We start from the raw sequence: 22,853 nt of genomic DNA on the forward strand, positions 1-22,853 counted from the left end.
CAAGGTGAACACAAACACACACATTGGCGTCATTGTAGCTTCACCAAATCCCCAAACCTTCATGTCTTTGGATGGAAAACTGAGCCCACTGTGGAAACACACCAGGGAAACCTGCTAAGTCCAGGCAGGGAACACAAGGGACGTGACTCCCTGCGAGACAGCAGCGCTACTGCTCTGCCATCGTGCCACCCCCATATGTGTAACTATTAGTATAAATATTGATTATTTAAACAAATTTTATGATTTATCTGTAAAATGTAACACATTTTAATGCATGTCATCATGAAAGTGATATCAAGTATAAATCTAAGAATTGTAAATGTGCAGAGAGCTGGGATATCGTAAATGTAACGTGCTCTGTGTGGCGATTGCTGCTGTCAGGTCAGGAGGAAACCCCAAAAGCATGTAGCGATTAACAACTGCGCCAGTTTTAAGAGGATGTTTACGACGGTCTGCTTTAATGATAAAATAAACTACGAGGTTAAAGTGGATGTTTTGAGTTTAAAGCCGAAATTTACACTTTAATCACAAAATAGATATTTTCACCGTGTCCATAATTTTTTTTCTCTGTGGCTCAGATACATCGCCATACATTCTGATGGTTTTGTAAGGTACAGAAAAGAAAAAAAAAAAAAGACGGCACAGAAGATGGTATGTCAGATTTTTAAAATGTATTGTGTCATTACTTTGGGGAATATGCGACGCTTGAATATAAAGGCAGCACGAATACATCTGTATGTCGGCTTTTTGCTTCACCACATCGAACCATTTATCAAACATCGAAGCGCGCACATCGATCCTGGAGGGTCCTAAAAGAGTAGCAAGGAAATCAGGGTTTGAATGTGGAGAGTTATGACGATATTCCGGAAGATAATGACATGACTGTATTTGGATAAATGTATATTGTTGTACATGAATAAATATAAGACATCCCCTGAAAATCCTAGTGCATCTTTTGGGGCAAAAATTAATTAAGTTTTTATATATATATAATATACATATACTAGCAGGAGTACCCGGCGTTGCCCGGCAATCTATAAGTGGTGAATTTCCCAAATGAAAAAAAATATAGAAATAGAACGAACAGTTTTCTGATTCACATTTTGTTGTAAGTTCCTCTACTTTGGATTGTGTCTGCTGTGGCGTTTGAGACGCCCTTGAATTAGACTTTTCTCTGGCATCAGAAGTGGACCGTGGAGTTGTACATCTTTTTTTCGGTGACATGGGTATATTCACGTAAAGGAGGAGAATTATAATGTGTTACATGGTATTACGTACGGAATACGCACCACAGTGAAATGAATTTATGTTATTTACATTACCTCGGAAAGCGAACAAGTCATAGACATATATAGATAGACGCCCCCTTCACTGTGTTGCCCAGTCGACACGATACGTCAGCGAGTCCGCCATATTGCGAGTGGCAAAAGTGCCATTTAAATTAATACACGTAGACGTGGAAACCGTGTTTTCTGATGAAAAACAATAATGTTTAAAACCGTATCGTTTGCATACAACAGATTTTGGCGAATTGTTTAAATGTAATTATATCCATTTATACACCAATAAAGGCAATAATTAAATACTACTACTACTATTATAGTACTACTTACTACTATTATTATTATTATTATTGTTGTTAAATAATTCCTCCCATATAAGTAACATTTCGCGAACTGCCTTTTTCCATCTCCGAAACATTTCTAGACTTTGTCCTGTTCTTACGCAACACAGTAATGAAGTATTGGTTAATGCCCGAGTCACCTCACGTATAGATCACTGTAATGCTATTCTATCTGGCATCCCACAAAAACTTATCCATCGCTTACAACTTCCGCAAAATTCTGCTGCCAGGATATTAACCTGCTGTTCTAAATCCACTGAACATAACCTACTTATTGTCTCTCAACTTCATTGGCTCCATGTTAACTACAGAATACAATACTAAATACCGTTCTTAACATTTAAAGCTCTCCACAACCTTACTGATCTCCTACAGCAGTGGTGTCCAATGCGTCGAACGCGATCGACCGGTAGATCGCCAAGGTAGTGGATGCAGGTTGATCGCGTTGCATTAAAAAAAAAATAAATAAATAAACAAAACGTTAGTCTGTTATGTCCAAAGACAGCATGCAGGTTAGATGGATTGGTGATTCTAAATTGTCCCTAGTGTGTGCTTGGTGTGTGGGTGTGCGTGTGTGTGTTCAGCGGTGGGATTGGTTCCTGCCTTGCGCCCTGTGTTGGCTGGGATTGGCTCCAGCGGACCCCCGTGACCCTGTATTCGGATTCAGCGGGTTAGAAAATGGATGGATGGATGGATGGATGGATATCCTCCCTATGGCATTTGCCTCTTGATTGGCACACGGCGGCCAGTCTGAAATCTCTTTTCTTCTAAATACACTGGTCATCCCGCACGCACGATCAAACGCGTCAGCTACTGCAAAATCCCAGCTATCTAAGTGATCTAGTTAACCTTCCAATTTAAATCGACTAAAGAAGGGATTTAAAAAAAATGTTTGGGGAGGGTATGGATTGAATGTGGAATTGGAAGAGGATTTTTTTCTCACAATGTCACAATCGAAGTGCGTTTGTCTGATCTGTCAATCTATCATTCCTATTCCAAAGCAGGAAAATGTGGGAAGGCACTTTCGAACTGTTCATAAAAACTACGAAACTGACGTCCTTTCAAAAAGAAATCAGAGAAAGAGAAAAGAGAGGGAACTAAAATCGCAGTTAATCGGACAGCCGTCATTTTTCACTGGGCTGAATTCAAAAGCTCCTTGACCGCATCATTCGGCTCAACTTATTTATGCGAGTCAGCCTTTTCCCACATGACGATCATTAAATCCAAATGCTGTAGTGACCATAAATGTATTGAATTGTTATTGTGCCATAAAGGTTATTCAGTTATGCAAGGTACGATAACATACATTTTATATATAAAGTATACTCAGTATATATATATATATATATATATATATATATATATATATATCGCAAGTCGAAAAAGTGTGGGCACCCGTGTCCTACAGACTGACACCCCTCTCGCTCACTCAGATCCTCATCTGCATGCTGTACTTTCTGTACCACACGTCAGAATCTGTTCTATGGGAGCCTGAACGTCTCTCATAGTGCTCCTCGACTCGGGAATTTTCTTCCGGCCCATATAGCCTACTGTACGTCCGCTCGATTCAATAACACATTTTAAAACGCCGAACTTACTGTTATCTGCTCGAAACAACACCGACTTACTATACCGGGCCGTCCAGCGGCGTCACTGAAGCATTCGAACATTCTTTGCCAATCATGCATACTGCATCCACGTTTGCTACGTTATGTTGTAACTACAGAGAGGCAGAGTCCCATTGCATGGTTCTAACTTGTATTGAGTCGAGGTATTGACCCGAAAACCATTCATCGTCATACATACGGGGTATTGACGCGAACACCATACATACGGATACTATCAAATTATACAGGGCATCACTTTTTCCACATTTTGTTATGTTACAGCCTTATTCCAAAATGGATGCAATTAATTTTTTTTTACCTCAGAATTCTACACACAACACCCCATGATTTCAACGTGAAAAAAGTTTACTTGAGGTTTTTGCAAATTTATTAAAAATAAAAAAAACTGAGAAATCACACATACATAAGTATTCACAGCCTCTGCTCAATACTTTGTCAATGCACCTTTGGCAGCAATTCCAGCCTCAAGTCTTTTTGAATATGATGCCACAAGCTTGGCACACCTATCCTTGGTCAGTCTCGCCCATTCCTCTTTGCAGCACCTCTCAAGCTCCATCAGGTTGGATGGGAAGCGTCGGTGCACAGCCATTTTAAGATCTCTCCAGAGATATTCAATCGGATTCAAGTCTGGGCTCTGGCTGGGCCACTCAAGGACATTCACAGAGTTGTCCTGAAGCCACTCCTTTGATATCTTGGCTGTGTGCTTAGGGTCGTTGTCCTGCTGAAAAATGAACCGTTGCCCCAGTCTGAGGTCAAGAGCGCTCTGGAGCAGGTTTTCATCCAGGATGTCTCTGTACATTGCTGCAGTCATCTTTCCTTTTATCCTGACTAGTCTCCCAGTTCCTGTCGCTGAAAGACATCCCACAGCATGCGCTGCCACCACCATGCTTCACTGTAGGGATGGTATTGGCCTGGTGATGAGCGGTGCCTGATTTCCTCCAAACGTGACGCCTGGCATTAACACCAAAGAGTTCAATCTTTGTCTCATCAGACCAGAGAATTTTTTTTCTCATGGTCTGAGAGTCCTTCAGGTGCCTTTTGTCAAACTCCAGGCTGGCTGCCATGTGCCTTTTACTAAGAAGTGACTTCTGTCTGGCCACTCTACCATACAGGCCTGATTGGTGGATTGCTGCAGAGATGGTTGTCCTTCTGGAAGGTTCTTCTCTCTCCACAGATGACCTCTGTAGCTCTGACAAAGTGACCATCGGATTCTTTGTCACCTCACTGACTAAAGCCCTTCTCCCCCGATCGCTCAGTTTAGATGGCCGGCCAGCTCTAGGAAGAGTCCTGGTAGTTTCGAACTTCTTCCATTTACGGATGATGGAGGCCACTGTGCTCATTGGGACCTTCAAAGCAGCACGAATAAGGATATATATATATATATATATATATATATATATATATATATATATATATATATATATATATATATATATATATATATATATATATATATATATATATATATATATATATTGTGAAGGATAGCCGGGTCCCATGCCCGGCAGGGACGCCCCTGCTACTTATGTTCCGGGGGAGCCGCCATGGGCAGTCCAATACCTCCCCCTGGATGCTTGGTGGCAGCCTCCCTGGCCGACGGTGATTCCTCAACCACCCACAGGGCTCCATGATGGAGATGGAGTCCTCCACAGCTTGGTTGGGGCCTGGGGTGGCCGCTAGGGTGGGCTGTCTGCGTCCCACAGCCCAGCTGGATGAGTCTTCAGCCCCACCTGGAAGTGCAATTAGGACCAGGTGGTTTATCACCTGGAACGCTTCCGGGTGGGCTATAAAAGGGTCCAGCCACCACCACTCGAGGAGCCAGAGTTGGGAGGAAGGAGACGAAGCTTGTCTGGGAGGAGTGGTGGAGCGAAGTGGAGAATTGTGGTGTTGTGATTTAGTGTTGGTGCTTGGGGCTGTGTGGCACGGGGAAGACGTGTCCCACAGCTGAAGAAAATAAAAGTATCTGTACTTTTTATACGTGCCTCCGTGTCTTTCTGTGTCGGGTCTGGTGCCTATATAGCGCCTTTGTTATATATATATATATATATATATATATATATATATATGTGTGTGTGTGTGTGTGTGTGTGTGTGTGTGTGTGTATGTATGCACGCAGGAAAAGATGAAGGACCAGATGGAGTCAGTCCTCAGATTCTTAAGACCTGTGCTGACCAGCATATTGCTATCCTCTGTCACCTGTTCATTCTGGACCTTAGGTTTCAGAGGAAAATATCCTGCATTGTTCCTGTTCCACAGAACCTAAAGAGCATTGAAACTTATGGCTGACATCATGAAGACCTTTGAGAGGCTGGTCCTGGACTATACCTGTATTAGTCTTCTTGTAGATAGATAGATGAATTTATCTAATAGATAAAGACTGGTCTGGAGTGGAGAAGGTGATTATCTGTCTGCTCCACAAGTATTATTGTCACCTGGAAAAAGCTGGCCACACTGTGAGGATGATGTGCTTTGATTTCTTCAATACAATCCAGTCATCCTTGTTAAAGGGTCACATCAGCAAAACCAAACAAACTGCTTATTGACTTTCAGCACACCAAAGAATTCAGGCAGTGGATGTGGAAGTGGTCCACTCCTACAAGTATTTAGGGGTGTTCATCAATGATCTATCTATCTATCTATCTATCTATCTGTTATATAGTGCCTTTCACATCTATCTATTTAATTAAATGCACTGAATTTGTTATTCCAACAGATGGTGCATCACAAACATTTGTAGTGGTAAACGTCCTTACTACAAATGTTTGTGATACCCCATCTGTGGGAATGACAAACGCAATGCATTTTATTACTATAAATGTTTATGATGCACCATCTATTGGAATGACAGAGACAATAGAAACCAAACAGACACGTCCATACACAGACACAGACACACAAACACACACATGTATCCTTCTATTAGGTCGGATGGATGAATTTGCCATTTATTGCTCATAAATCTACACTCAATAATGTATAATTTGAAAGTTAAAAGCAATTGGGAATTTTGAACCCCATAAGGCAAGTCAATTAAGTTGAAGCCAAGTATGTTTGTTCCATCAGTAGAAGTCTTTATTACTAATTAGAAATGTGGCTGAAATGAAAACCAGTGGCCACTGTTATTCTATGGGGTCTTGGTTTGACAAACCTGATCATAGGTTGTGATAGCGTACCCCACCCAGTCGGTCCTGTATGGTGTGTAACAGCACGCCGTTGTTCTGTGAAAATGTAAGGAATTGTAGGCTCAGTGCACTGACTCCCTTCAGTCTTCCAGGCGCTATTGTGCCAGCGCAGGATATGAGTGAATGAGGGCCAGTGCAGTCAACAGATGTAAATATGCTCATCTTTTGACATACGGAGGTCTAGATTTCAGGTGGATTGTGCCAAATTACACAGCAAGGACTACAAATAACTTGAGCTCAATGTTTTTTTTTTTTTCCATGTTTTCGACCCACTATGAACTACTGTACTTGTTTATCCCAAGGCAAATGGCAGGTAATTTTCATATATCCACAGTTTTGTTACACTACCTTAGTACATTTATTACATCATTTAATATTATCTTTTTTTTACTGTTTCTATCCCTTACCAGTATTCTCCTTACTCTACTTAACAAGCTCTCTTTCATCAGAAGAACGATTGACCGCTATTCGTCGCTCTTCTCCTGTGCCTGTTTCGCGCATTTGTCGGATGTCGCCACTCTTATTTTGACAAGACGTAAATAAACTGGAAGTATTGCCGGAAGTTTCTGCTTGGGCACGCGCAGTGCTTTGTTTTCAAAATTGCGCGCGTAGCCCGTCACAGTGCACTAGGTGTGCGTTACTTCCAGCTGTGGTCGCTTTTATCTCGTTAGTTACCGAAGACTGGAGTTTATTTTCCAGCTCCGTGCTTCACAAGGCCTCAGCACTTCCATCTCAGACTTTGGAGGAGCTTTCAGCGGAAGCCGTAAGTACGCAATTTAATAAATTTACGCTGTAGGATTGTTGGATTGACATGGTTAATCCCAACCATTTAAACATACACTAAGTGCCGTGCCATAGATTGTGTCAATAGTCTTTGTTTGCTACGCCTGAAGTCCGGTGCCGACGCGCTAAGCTTTACACGAGTCACAATCCGCTCCCTCGTCGTGTCCGACAATCTGTGCCCGAGCCATACTAAGCAGATAAATCCATGCAACTGCCAGGGGCGGTCGTAACCATTAGGCAAGGATGGGGAAAGTGCCCTGGATCCCAAGGTAGCTCAGGGCCCCATGATAACATATTTTTTTTAACGTTTAAAAATTTTTTTCAAACATATTAAATGTGCAGTTATCGTTGTAATTTTAAATGGACTTCTGTCAACGTGGGGCTCCCCCGTTCAGTCCAGACTACAATGGACTATTCCGTGTTACTAACCCACTATTGGAAGTGAAGCCCGTAAGAGTAAACGTACAACATGAGGCTTTTAGGGTAGCAGGATCAAATACGTACTTGGTGTGCTCGACAAAGAAACAAGTTATTGACTAGAAAACGTTTCCCATGTGGAACAGAAAAAACTACAGTATATCTATCTAATGCGCAGCCACTGTCACGCCCACCAGAACCGCGTCATCCACTTCTGACGGTAATAATGAAGGCACCGCTTCGTACAATCGGGGGTGAGCAAAGGATGACCCGTGGCACAGGTGCAAACAGCCCACGTATCTTCACATTCTGTACCTCATCAGGTGTTAATTAACAAAATGTTGCAGCAGTTTGCTGGTGTCACATGCCAAGCGGTGTCCTTTACAGTAACCAAGCTTTTAACATAGGAACAGGGATAGTCTGCTGGGGGACAGTTTTCGAGGAGTTTAGCTGGTCGCTTACCGTTGTCTTGCATGTTCATTTTAAAACAATATGAGATTGTGCATGGTGATTTTTTTTTTGTCAACGATGGATTTCATTGATAACATCCTGAAAGTGGAACTTTGGGTGTCACTCTGGCTCTGTGCTTACCTAAACTGGCACAAAGAGCGCCGTTTTGCAACTGTAAATGTGTGCAGGTTACAATCAGATCTACAGAAATTAATTATTTCTGCAGTTGCCAGATATGCCGCTCAGATTGCCGTTCTTTGTCGTACGTTTGATTTCAGGAGTTTGAAGGCCACCAGACAACAACCCAAAGTTTTCGATCTTCTTTTGCTGTTAATGTAGATAACGTGGGAAACGTTTTGCAGCTGAAAGTAATTGAACTCCTGAGCATCTGGGCAAATCCAAAATAAGCTCAGCAAAGTTTCTTTTCATGATTTCTACAGACTGCACATTGTTTAACATTCTATAACCCCCTGGGCTTTGCCAGCATACTGGTATGGCATCAGTTTTAATTGTCTTTTGACAAATCAAACAAAGGACACATGCATAGATAACCTATATCTGCAATAAATTGTTGGCAACATTCAGCATTTCATTTGATTTTCAACTTTTGTGCAAAAGCAAGCCGCTTCATGTTCATGACCAGAACAGTGGCACAAAATGATTATTACTGATTAGTTTTTGAACATTGCTTTTGATAGCTTTTGATAAAACATTTTATAATTCTCACCATTTTTTTTTGAGCCATTTTTAAAGTTAATGTTTCATATTAACAAATATGCTAGTTTGGCCAGGTTCATAGACACATCTAGATTTAAAACAACCCACTGCATGAGTCATTATTATCAAATTGTCCCGCTTGATGAAAAAGTTTCCAATCCCTGCATTACTTTAATAAATACAGAAAAGTGTGATCAGTGGGATTTATGAGGGTCCCATTCCTGTTTTTGCCTTAGGCCACCAAATCATGAAATCCACCTCTGGCAACTACAAAATGTCAGTCATTTTTAGGAATGGCAAAAAAAAAAAAAACTTTGTTTCTATAGCACATTTTCATACACATGGTGTAACTCAAAGTGCTGTACAAGATGAAGAAAGAAAAGTTTATATCAAAAAGCAAAAATAAGATTAGGCAATACTAAGTAACAAAAAAAATAAGGTAAGGTCTGATAGCCGAGAGGACAGAGAAAGGAAAAAAAAGAATCTGCTGGGGTTTTTGAGGCCACAAGACCACCAAGTCCCCATAACATAAATGATCTAAATCAGTCCACATGGTTTTCAGGCTTCACATGATCATCGTCATCAAATTCTTTCACGTGGACGCCTGGCCTTCAGTCCATCAATGTAAGGAATGCATGGTGCCCTGATCAGGTGGTGGTGCTGATCGCCACCACAGAAAACTGGAAAAAGAACAGCAGAGAAAGTAGGTGTTAGTACAGATTGTGGAGCCATGATAAAAATAATTTAATGCATATACAGTACTTGCTGTCCCCCGTAGACCGTGAGAAGGGCTCCACTCGGCTCCCCACTCCTGACGTCGCGCTTCCCCCTCCCCTCAGCCCGCAGCCTCTGTCTTGGCTTAGTGCTAATAAATCGGTGCCACAAGTGAACTATGACAGTTAGTGCAATGAGAGAAATCGCAAAATCAACCTGAATGTTCAAGCAAATTATAGAAAAACCCCCAATCTAAATCCGTTAAGTAGTTCTCTCGTGAAAAGCATACATACATACCGACATTGGATTATCTAGCTAGCTAGCTGTGAGAAGGCCATGTTAAATTAATGGGTTTTTAGTAGTTTAATACGCTCCACCAAAATCGCACAGCTTTAAGAACGGTTATATTTCTGTAGTTATTAGCATTTTTGAGTTCTGTTACTTGTGTTACCTTTGCTGCTTGTTTCTGGAACGTGGTTGGGATGACGCAGGGAAACGTCTCCTTCAGTGAGTCCTTTGGTGCGTACCTCCAGGTCCAAAGTGTTGTGCTGTGAAGTAAATCCCTGCTCTTGAGTTCTCTTGTCTTAGATTACAGCAAGCAGGGATCCTCAATTTGCTTGAATGCTCCAAAAACTTAACTTTTATTATCAGCTTACTCTCTTTTGGTAAAGTGTTTAAAATTTTAGGTGCATAACAGCAAAAGGCCACCTCACCACTTTTTTCAGATTGGCTCTTGGAATTATAAGCAGACCACCATTAGAAGATCTGAGGTTACAACTTGGAGTGTGAGGGGACAGGCTTTCCAAAATATAGGGTTACTTGCAGCTTTGTAAACCATTAAAGTCAGTTCTGAATGACACTGGTAACCAATGTAATGACGCTAGGACTGGCGTGATGTGCTCATATTTTCTTTTTCTAGTTCAGATTCTGGCTCCTGCATTCTGCACTAACTTTAACTGATTGATGTCTTTCTTAGGTAGTCCTGTAAGGAGTTCATTACAGTAATCTAGTCAACTAAAACCAAACTGGGAAATAATTTTTCAGCCTGTTGTAAAATTATAAGAGGTCTAACTTCAGCTATACAGCAGAACCTCGGTTCACGACCATAATTTGTTCCAAAACTCTGGTCGTAAACCAATTTGGTCATGAACCAAAGTCATTTTCCCCATAGGACTGCATGTAAATACAATTAATCCTTTCCAGACCGTACAAACTGTATGTAAATATATTTTTTTAAAGATTTTTAAGCACAAATATAGTTAATTATACCGTAGATTGCACAGCGTAATAGTAAACTAAATGTAAAAACATTGAATGACACTGAGAAAACCGTGAACAACAGAGAAAACTAACACTGCAAAAGTATGCGTTATAGCGCTAGGAACCTCTCGCTAAAAACACTTTTTTTTATGAGTTTTAAGCACAAGGAAAAAATGAACATTTGAAAAATCCGCAATTTAATAAACCACCAAGAAAAGTAACATTGCAACAATACGAAATGGTTGCTGTAAACAGAATAGAAGTGGAGGTTAAAATCCAATAGAAAACAGTCTTCATTAAATACAACGAGGTTAAAAGAATGCTCGACTCTGTCATATTAAAAACAAGCCTGGTGCATTCTTTAACTGCCTTCTCGGCCTTATGCGTCCAGCCATCTCTCTCTCTCTCTCTCTCTCTCGTGTCTGTGTGTGTGTCTCTCTCGCCTCACTCGCTGCACAGGGAGAGACTGAACACGTGCGGAAATCATTGGCGCGCACAAACCGAAAGGGAAACTGGCTTGTTCGTATACTGAGTCTATGGTCGTGAACAGATGCAAAAGTTTGCCAAACTTTTTGGTCGTAAACCAATTTGTATGTGTTCCAAGACGTTCGTGAACCAAGGTTCCAGTGTATTCCTTAAGTGGAAAAAAATGCAGTCCTAATAATCTGATTAATATGTGATTTAACACTTAAGTCAGTCAATAGTTACGCCTACATTTTTTACCTCTGTCTTGACTTTTAATGCTAAAGGATCAAGTTTATTTCTAACTAGCAAAATACCCGCGCTGCGCAGCGACGAAGTACTGCCTTTAAAATTTTTATTAAGAAGAAAAGTAAACCTTTTTAAACTGAGGGAAAATATACCAATAATTATTTGTTAAGGATCTCTTTGTATACCACATTGTCAGTTCGGCCCTCCGGTTGTAATCTGACCAAGCTGTGCGCTGAGCTTACTCTTGAACATGCAACGTACAGTTGGCCATGTGAACAGTAATCTTGTCTCAAATCTCACAGCTTGGATTGCTGCTGTCATAATCGGTTTGAGTTTCATGGTTTGTTTCAATTACGACAGTATTTGTAGGACTTGTGTTGAAGTGACATTCGGCATCTGTCAAGCGTTGTAAGTATACAGCCGGTTTCATCGATAACTTCACATCCAGCTTTTGAGCGTTTAAACATTCATAAACATCAAAGTGTCCACTACTGAAATCGTCACCTGTGAATCTAAGATGTTTAAGAGGCATTGGCGGTTGTCAAAAGGTGTAAAATATTTGGCCATTTCGGTACACTTGAAAGCGACAACCGAACAATTCAGCGGCAGCCATCAACTCACATGCAGATCCATAGGTGAAGGGCTTAAGCATTTCACTCTTCTAGTGCTCCTGTGTAGTATAATTATCTCCTGTACCGTCATCAGTCCACACCTTGAACCTGTCCCAGTCATTCAATACATAAGACACAATGTTCCTCTGGATATCAAGAGTGAGCCTGATATGGCCGTGCAATATGTAACACAGAGAATTGAAAAGGTATGTGCCATCTCCGGGCATGGAAACCACTCGGTAAGTGACAGTTCTTTGATCGATGGTGATCACCTCGATAGACATGTTAATGGGGGTACTGTTGGAATGATAAAGGAAATGGGTACAATGTAAAGTAAGTTTAAAATACCTACACAATAACTATAATCATAATAAATGAACAATAAAACATCGGAGAAGCTGTGGATTAAATAAAAAGGCCTTATATGGGCAGGCAGTCAATTACGTGGGAGGCGTGGTGATGGGGGACGCAACGGCGCAAGGAAATGGGTACCTGAACTAAGTCTAAAATACCTGCAAAATAACTATAATCTTAATAAATGAACAATAAAACAGCAGAGAAGCCATGGATTAAATAAAAAGGCTGCAGTTATCAGCAGGGAAACGTGAATACTGTGGCGAACCAAGGAAGGGAATGAAGAGACCACAGTGAAGGATGGCCTTATATGGGCAGGCAGTCAATTACGTGGGAGGCGTCGTGATGGGGGACGCAACGCCGCCTCACACGGTGACCGAGCTGCAGGCTATGGACGTATATATGTACGTAAGTAGGATTCAGTTAGCGTTGGGAACCTGCGTACCAAATTTCTTGAAGATGGGCCCATAGGTAACAAAGACCGTTGGAAAGTTCAATATGGCGGCCAACAGTGGCGTCATACCACCAAAATAAGTACGTACATCGGTTTCGGTTAGCGCAGGGAACTCGCGTACCAAATTTCGTGAAGCTGGGGCCATAAATAAGAAAGTTTAACGTGGCGGACGTTGTCGGCTGTTATGACTGTTACACGTCGAATTTTGAAATGAAACCTGCTTAACTTTTGTAAGTAAGCTGTAAGGAATGAGCCTGCCAAATTTCAGCCTTCTACCTACACGGGAAGTTGGAGAATTAGTGATGAGTAAGTCAGTGAGGGCTTTGCCTTTTATTAGTATAGGTACTCTCATTATGTCCATTTTTGCCAATCACTAAGATTTCTGTTTTCTCCTTATTTAGTTTGAGAAAGTTACTGCTCATCCATTCAGAAACACAAGTAAGACATTGGGGTCAGTCAACCAAGAGAGTCGGGGTCATCAGGTGCTATCGATATGTAAAGTTGTGTGTCCTCAGCATAGATGTGGTAGCTCACCTTGTGCTTTGAGGTAATCTGACTTCATGGAAGCATGGAGATTGAAACAAGTAGCAGATCCAGAATAGGTCCTTTTGGAGCACAATATAGAGTATCCTGTGTCTGTTAGGTACATTCAGTACAACTAACAAAGAATTTTTCTACTGGTTAAGTAAGATTGAAACCAATTAAATTCCTGCTCGAGAGGCCCACTCATTGACTTTGGTGACTTATAAGAATACTGTGCTCAATGGCGTCAAATGCTGCACTCAGGTTTAAGAGAAGAACAACAGATACATGGCCTCTGTCCACATTTACCCACAAGTCATTTACTACATTAATGGGTGCAGTTTCTGTACTTTGACTTGTTCTGAAACCTGACTGGAACTTATCAAGAATAGCAGGTTTATTCAAGTAATCCTTTAGATGTGTAATGACTGCCTATTCTAGAATTGTGCTTAAAAGAAGCAGGTCAAAATTTTCACAAACAGAAGAGTCAAGTATGTCAGAAGACCTGCATGTCTTTGGACTGTGGGAGGAAACTAGAGCACCTGAGAAAACCCACACAGAAATGGAGAGAACATGCAAACTCTACGAAGGATGCACTCAAGACTTAAACTCCGGTCCTCTTGTTATGAGGCGCTGAGCCACCATGCTTCCCCAGTTTAACGCATATACTACAATATTTTATTAGATAAGGTTAAACTGTGGAATTTAGCTTGTTAAGTTTGGCGACTTAAAATGAATTTGCACGCAGTCTAAAAAAGACTGGCAAATTTGGCACCAAAATCAAAAAATAAATAATAATAATGTACACGTGTTGTACAAAAGATCAGGGAAAGAAACCTAAGAAAAAAATAAATGGCAGTCAAGAGCAATGAACGTCAACGTCACTTCCATTTCTTTTCACCTCCATGCTGCTCAGTTTAGAATGTATGATTGTAAAATCAACAAGCTGAATTAGAAATGAAATGCATCATCATGATGATGAGGTCAAGGCTTTGGACTTGTGTGTGTTCAAATCTCACTACTGATACTGTGTGACCATCAGCAAGTCACTTCAACTGCTCGTGCTCCAATTGAAAAGCACAAATGCAATCAATTGTATCTCTCAAATGTAAAAGTTGCCTTGGATAAAATCAACAAGCTAATTAAAAGGGTAGGGTCAGTTATAAAACACAGTCTGGACCCCCTGGACTTATCAGCAAAGGTGAGAATTAAAACAAAGCTGAGTGTCATTATGAACGCTGCTGTACATCCTCTCTGTGACACGAACACCGAGGACATTCAACCAATTAATCATTCAGCAGAAGTGTGTCAAGAAAGGAGTCTGGGGGTCCTCTATGCCAGGGGTTCTCAACGTCGGTCCTGGGGACCACCTGTGGTTGCAGGTTTTTATTCCAACCAGCTTGTTTTTAGTTGGAATCCTGGGCTAATTAAGTGAACTGTTATTACCCTGATTCTTATTGTTTTGGGAACAATATAGAAATTAGAAAACCAAGTTTGGTTAAAAAATATTAAAATATACTAAGCAGTGTTATGGGATTTTTTTTTTTCTTTTTAACAATATTTTCTTCTTGATGTTCATTCTATTTTTCGGGTGTTCTAATTGTTTAATTAATCCATTATTTACTAATTAGTAGGCCAGACACTAAAGTAGTTGCAGCGTTTGATTATTCTGTGTCCTTTGCCTGGGTGTCTGCGCTGCTCGTTTTTAATTATCATTAATAAGATACAATGAAGGGAGCAAACTGCAAAGAGAGGCTGAAAAATGATGAAGGCATCAAACGTGAGTTAAGCATTTAAATCTGTAGCAAAAATGGAAATATTTCTAAATGTCTTTTAAATGTAAAAATCATGACCCTGTGCTTTCTTAATGTAGGATAAGATAAGAGAAAAAATGCCAGGTAATTAATTGAGATCAGTGTTATCAGTTAGATAGATACTTTATTAATACCAAGGGGAAATTCACATACTCCAGCAGCAGTATACTGATACAAAAACAATATTAAATTAAAGAGTGATAACAATGAAAGTATAATAGACAGACAATAATTTTGTATAATATTAACGTTTACCCCTCATGGTGGAATTTGAAGAGTCGCATAGTGTGGGGGTTGGAACGATCTCCTTAGTTTTTCAGTGGAGGAGTTGTTACTGATTATGAATCTGGTTGAAGAAAAAAACGCCACGGTGGGCTCCCAGGACTGACTTTGTGAACCCCTGCTTTAGACCAACAGCAATATGCCAGTGTGTCACCTCAGTGGGACTGAAAAGTCAGAACTTTGCTTTCTTTTGATTTTTTTTTTTTTGCTTTATCATTTTGGTTTGAAAGCAAACCAAAGTCTGTCTGTCTGTCTATCCTATCTATCCTATCTATCCTATCCTATCCATCCTATCCATCCTATCCTATCTATCTATCTATCTATCTATCTAATAGTGCCTTTCAGATCTATCTATGTATCTAGCTATTTCATCTGTATATTTCTATAATAAAGATACAGATCATATTAGTAATAATAATTTTAATTTATTTTAGATTGCTAGTCTTTAATTGCCTTCTTCATCTGGTTTTAATGGCTTTGTCTTCTTAAGTGGCTGGCAGTTAACAAAAAAGATGCAAATGACAAAAGTAACCAGCAGCTCGCCATCTAGCATGGTTCAGTTTACGTGTGTGTGTGTTCATCATGGAGTGTCTGTTTTAATAAAAATGCTTATGTGAACGCATTGAGAAGTAACAATCCCTCCAACAGGTGAAAAATGCATCCAGTGAAGACAATTCAATGTAAAACACGGGGAAGAATTTGGTGCTGGTTGTTCCTGTTCTGAACTCTTTCAAAATGGAGAATTACAATTATAAATGATCTAGAAATACATGTTTAAAAATAAAAAAAAAAATCAAATGAACAGCAAAAAAAAATAATATTTTATTTGATCCATGCTTGTATGCTTTCTTTCAATTTTTTTTTTTTTTTTTTTTCACTTTTTAATCTGCCTTCTTCATTGTTTTAAACACCCTTTTGGCTTACGTGCTGCTGTTTTTTTCTTTCCATTTTGTAACTTTTATCGCTTCATAATCTGCCTTCTCCCCCACAGATGAAGCATACTAGCAAGAAAAAGCACATTTCCAAAACTAAGCACCAGAAAAAAAAGAGCAAGACTGTGAAGGCAACAGAGGATCACGGCAGCTCCAAGGAGGTAAGAGAGAAGCACTTCACTTTTTCTTTTTCCCCAGAAAGGTACAGACATTTGTTTTTCCACTAGAGGTTTTTAAATCAAGGATGATCAATGTCAGTCCTGGATGGCCCAGTGGCTGCAGGTCTTTGTTCCAACTCTGTTACTAAATTTGAAAACAATCCTTTCTAATAATAGATCTGATTTAATTTCATGGCTTCTTAATGTTTTAACTCTGCAGTGTCTGGTCATTCTTATATCATAGATGTTTTACTTGCTAATGGTATCGTCCAAATGAACTGAAGCTTCAAACAAATGAGTAATTTCCAGTTCTTTACTTTGTCTTCAATTTCCTTCTGAGTACTTCATTAAACCAGGTGTATGGTGAATAGGCACAGGTGTACATGGAGACAAGCCAGATGGAGAACTGCTGGTTCCTTTGTCATTTGCATGTTATTGTTAATAAGGAACAATTAAACAGTGAATGCAGTGGTTTAAGACTATAATTAGAACTTAAAAGTTTAAATTCTTAACAAGCAAGATAAATAAAATAAACCAGAAAAATGTAATTTGAGAAGTAAGTGGTTCTTGAGTAATAACTGACTTCTCATTAAGCAATTGGGAACAAATATCCTGTAGCCACTGTGGCCCTCCAGGACTGATGATGTTCACCACTGTTATAAATTAATATAAAACTACAAGTGTTTGGGACACTATGAGCATAGCAGTGGAAGACCTGATGTGGATTATATCTCAAAAAATAACGTGAGATTTGTTTCTTGGACAATTTGCTTTTAGAACATTAGATCAATCTTGAAGAGAACAGGCCTTTCAGCCCAATCAAACTTGCCAGTCCCTATCTACTTAATTCTTCTAAAAAAATAGTCGGGTTTTGAAAGTCCCTAAAGTCTTACTGGCTACCACACTACTTGGTAGCATATTTTAAGCATCTGTGGTTCTCTGTGTGTATAGAAAAAGTTCCAAATGTTTTTGTGAAATTTCCCCTTAACAAGTTTCCAACTATGTCCCCGTGTTCTTGATGAACTCGCTTTAAAATAACAGTCTCAATCCACTGGACTAATTCCCTCCATAAGTGTAAACATTTCTGTCATGTCTCCTCTTAATCTTCTTTTGTTTAGTCATTTCTCCTCTTAATCTTCTTTTGTTTAGTCATGTCTCCTCTTAATCTTCTTTTGTTTAAACTGAAAACACACAGCTCTATCTTTCCTCATAACTCATCTGCTCTAGTTCCAAAATCATCCTAGTCGCTCTTCTCTGGACCTTCTCAAGTGCTGTTATGTCCTTTTTGTAGCCTGGAGACTCAAACTGCACCCAGGACTCCAGATGAGGCCTCACCAGTGTGTTATAAAGACTGAACAGAACCTCCTGTGACTTGTACTGCACACATCAAGGCGCTATATAACCTGACATTCTGTTAGCCTTCTTTATGGCTTCTGATCACTATCTGGCAGTTGATAGTGTAGAATCCACTACAACTCCTAAATCCTTCTCAGAAGGCATACTCATTGATTTTCATCCCTCAGTTTGTGTATTCAAACCTCATTTTTACTTCCTACATGTAATACTTTACATCTACTGACATTTAATTTCATCTGCCACAAATCTTCCTGAGTCTGCATGCTTTCCTCTTCCCTTTGTGATGATTCATTGGATTCTCGATTATTTGCCAATCCACCCCGCTTGGTATCATCTGCAAATTTTACCATTCTGTTACGTATTTTAGAATCCAAATCTTTTATTTACATTTACATATATTTAAATAATTGGAATGGAAGACCACTCTTAACATCAGCCATTTCTGAAGAGGCTCCTCACACCATCACCTTCTGCTTCCTGTGTCTGAGCCAATTTTGCACCCATCTACAAAACATCCTGAACTCCCTCTGCTTTTAGTTTTATGCCTGCCCTCTCTTGTGGCACCTTATCAAATGCTTTCCGAAAGTCCAGATAAATATCATCTGCTCCAATTTTATCATATCCTTTTGTTGCTTCCTCATAGAATTCCAGCATGTTAGTAAAACACGACCTCCCTCTTCTGACCTCATGCTAACTGTTCAGAAAAACTCCTATTCTTGTCATGTGTTGCTCAATCTTAACCTTATTAATTCCTTCTATTTTCTTATCATGCATGTTAAGCGTACTGGCCTGTAGTTGCTTAGATCTGCTCAGTCACCCTTTTTATATAACATATTTGCCATTTTCCAGTCCTTCAGAATTTCCCCATTGCACAGTGACTTCTTAAAAATATGTATCAAAGGTTTGTATCTGTATTCGCTTACCCAACTCCTTAGTTTAAACAATCCTAGGCTAATCTACTCCTATGCCTTCCGAACTCATTGCTGCTCCTTCGTTTCAGATGTAACCAGTAGTGGCGGAACAGGTCTCATCTGTTAAAAAAGGAGTGTTGTTTGCTATTGTCCACTGTTGGTCTCCATAGACGCCCATTTTGTCAGAAAATTTATGTTCATTGGCCATAATTATGAACTACATGTGGTTAATAACATGTCAATAAATCATTTTTGGGTGGAATATTCATTGTAGGTGGGACATAATATCTTAATATAGATGAACTATACATCTTTGAATTTTTTTAGAATCATCCTTCCTGTTCAAGAAGTGTGCTGTTGATGAATCTGGAGTTCTGCGATGTGATTTGTGCCTTTTGTTTTTGTAGGATGTTGAGCGTGTTCCAGATAGTCAAAGTAGTGAAGCACAGACTAAGAAAAAAGGTAAGACAGACATTGGATGCCTTTCACAATATTATCCAAAGATTCCTAATAAAATCGAGTCCTGTTTCATTCCTTCTTGTTTGAGTAGCTTGGACATTCTAATGAAAATTCCCCCTTTACCCAAAACAGGCCTGGCCTTAGGCATAGGCGAAGTAGGTGATCGCCTAGGGCCCCGGCGTCCAGGCCCCCGGCCGGCCCCTCCCCTCGCATGTTTAAATCACGTGGGCCAGCGGGGACGTGTCTGCGTGGGCGGCTGTCTATAAAAGCAGAGCGGTTTGAGTCAAGATCTCTATGGGTCGAATGGGCGAAAAAGGGACGCAGGGTGATAACCTTGTAACATTACAAGAAAACATCTCCTTGGTCTAATTTTCACGCATTTCGCAGAGCTTCCATGGGGTCCCTGGACCCCCCTTTCGCCTAGGGGCCCATAATACCTAAGACCGGGCCTGCCCAAAACTATCAGTTTATTCTTAAATGTCCATAGCAAAATCAACTTTTCTAGCAAAATCAACTTTTCTAGCAAAATCAAAGTTTACCATCATTTGACATTCCCAAGAAGTCAAATAAACAAACACTGATGATAACTACATCACAATAGAGAGAGAGAGAAATTCATAACAAACAAACACCTTTCATGTTAAGTAATTAATGCCAATTTTCAGATTTCTGTAACCTTATTTGTAACTAATAGAAAATTGCAGGCACAGCAGAAATACAGCAAATCTTCTTTTGAGGCAAGTATGTTATTTTCTCTGAGTTGGAAATGGAACAAAAAACCTATATACACACTTACTGTTTAAGCATACAGTACACACATTATAAAAAGGTGGGGAAAAAAGCATACAGGCATGTATAAGGACTGTTAAATTAGCCAAAAAATGTTGTTCGTCGTTTGGCTGTTTCTGTTAGGGGTCGCCACAGTGGATTATCTGTCTCCATATTTTCCTCTTCTCTGCATCTTGCTCTGTAACACCTACATGTCATCTCTCACCACATCCATAAACTTCCTCTTAGGCCTTCCTCTTTCCTTGCAGCTCTATCCTTAACATCTTTCTCCCAGTATACTCATCATCTCTCCACTGCACATGTCCAAATCAACACAATCTCGCCTCTCTGACTTTGTCTCCCAACCGTCCAACCTGAGCTGACCCTCTAATGTCCTGATTTCCAATCTTGTCCATTCTCGTCACACCCTATGCAACTCTTAACATCTTTAACTCTGTCACCTCCAGCTGTGTCTCCAGCCCATATAACATAGCTGGTCTCACTACCGTCCTGTAGACCTTCCCTTTCACTCTTGCTGATACCCCTCTGTCAGAAATCACTCCTGACACTCTTGTCCACCCATTCCACCCTGCCTGTGCTCTTTTTCACCTCTCTTCCTCAGTCCCTATTACTCTGTACTGTTGATCTCAAGTATTTAAACTCCTCCACTTTCGCCAACTTTACTACCTCCATCCTCACCATTCCACTGACCTCCCTCTCATTCACACACATATATTCTGTATTGGTCCTACTAACCTTCATTCCTCTCCTCTCTAGAGCATATCTCCACCTCTCCAGGGTCTCCTCAACCTACTCCCTACTATCGCTACAGATCACAATGTCATCCACAAACATCATAGTCCATGGGGACTCCTGTTTAATCTCGTCTGTCAACCTGTCCATCACCACTGCAAAATAGAAAGGGCTCGGACCCAATCCATGATGTAATACCACCTCCACCTTGAACGCATCGAGCACTGTTACTGTAGACCTTCCCACTGTCACATTTCCCTCGTACATATCCTGTGTCACTCCTAAAAACTTCTCTGCCACTCCTGACTTCCTTATACAATACCACAACTCCTCTCGAGGCACCCTGTCCTATGCTTTCTCCAGGTCCACAAAGATTCAATACCACTCCTTCTTACCTTCTCTATACTTCTTCATCAACACCCTTGGAGCAAACATCGCATCTGTGGTGCTCTTTCTTGTCATTAAACCATCCTGCTGCTCACTAATCATCACCTCACTTCTTAACTGAGCTTCCACTACTCTATACCAACTTCATGCTGTGGCTGATCAATTTTATCCCTCTGTAGTTACTGCAACTCTCCACATCACTCTTATTCTTAAAAATGGGTACCAGTACATTTCTTCTTCACTCCTTGGACATCATCTCACTTTCCAAGATTGCATTAAACAATCGGGTTAAAAACCACTGCCATCTCTCTCAAACACCTCCTTGCTTCTACAGGTATGTCATCTAGACCAACAGACTTTCCATTCTTCATCCTCTTCTTAGCTGTCCTTACTTTCTCTTTGCTGACCTGTTGCACTTTCTGATTCACTGTCTCCACATCATCCATGCATTTCTTTCTCTCATTCTCTTCATTCGTCAGCCTCTCAAAGTACTCTTTCCATCTGCTCAACACACTTTACTCACTTGTGAGTACGGTTCCATCTTTATCCTTTATCACCCTAACCTGCTGCACATTTTTCCCAGCTCGATCCCTTTGTCTAGCCCACTGGTCCTTTTCTCCCTCCTTAGTGTCCAACCTCTCATACAGCTCATCATTCGCTTTATCTTTAGCCGTCGCCACCTCTCTCTTCACCTTGTGCCTTATCTTTTCTACTTTCTTCATCTCTCTGACTATCCCACTTTTTTGCCAACCTCTTCCTCTGTATACACTCCTGTACTTCTCCATTCCACCACCAGATTTCTATGTCCTCTTTCCTCTGTCCAGATGTCATATTAAGCACCCATTTAGCTGCCTCCCTTACCACTTCTGCAGTAATTTCCGTGCTGTCTGGTAACTCTTCACTGCCACCCATTGCCTGTTTTACCTTCTCCCTGAATTTAAACTTTCAGTCTTCCTTTTTCAACTTCCACCGTTTGATCCTTGGCTCTGCCCGCACTGTCCTCCTCTTCTTGATCTCCATCATCCTACAGACCACCATCCTACACTGCTTAACTACATTTTCCCCTGCCAACACTATGCAGTCTCCAATCTCCTTCAGACTGACTCCCCTGAATATTATATAATCTACCTGTGTGCATCTTCTTCCACTCTTTCACGTCACCCTGTATTCCTCTCTCTTCTTAAAATACGTATATACCACAGCCATGTCCATCCTTTGAGCAAAATCCACTATCTGACCTGCATTTCTCTCCTTGGCACCATATCTATCCATTTTGTCCTTATCCAGTCACCACTCTTTCCCCCTTGGGTATACTGTCCACCACTTTCTCCAACTTACTCCAGAAATCTTCATTCTCATCTATCACACACCCAACATGTAGGGCGTATGCGCGGACAACATCCATCATCACTCCTTCATTTTCATAAATCACCACTCTGCCAAACACTCTTTTCACTTCCATAACACTCATGACATACTATTCCTTCAGGATGACCCCTACCCCATTTCTCTTCCCATCCTCACCATGGTAGAATAGTTTGAGCCCGCCTCTGATACATCTGGACATCTCTTGCACGCACAATATATCATCCTTCCTACTCTCTCC

General features: G+C 40.5%; 1 protein-coding gene across 1 annotated transcript in view; it reads left to right on the forward strand.

The window, feature by feature from the left end:
• The first annotated feature begins 7,018 nt into the window (after window positions 1-7,018).
• The window catches only part of LOC120515011 (centromere protein Q), a 55,698-nt gene continuing 39,863 nt past the window's right edge, over window positions 7,019-22,853 (forward strand). Inside the window, exons 1-3 of the mRNA XM_039735702.1 lie at window positions 7,019-7,197; window positions 16,515-16,616; window positions 19,288-19,342. Of these exons, the coding sequence (XP_039591636.1) occupies window positions 16,515-16,616; window positions 19,288-19,342 (157 nt within the window). The 5' untranslated portion in view covers window positions 7,019-7,197. The remainder of the gene's footprint in view (window positions 7,198-16,514; window positions 16,617-19,287; window positions 19,343-22,853) is intronic.

This window comes from Polypterus senegalus, chromosome 1, assembly GCF_016835505.1.
Source record: "Polypterus senegalus isolate Bchr_013 chromosome 1, ASM1683550v1, whole genome shotgun sequence".
Lineage (NCBI taxonomy): Eukaryota > Metazoa > Chordata > Cladistia > Polypteriformes > Polypteridae > Polypterus > Polypterus senegalus.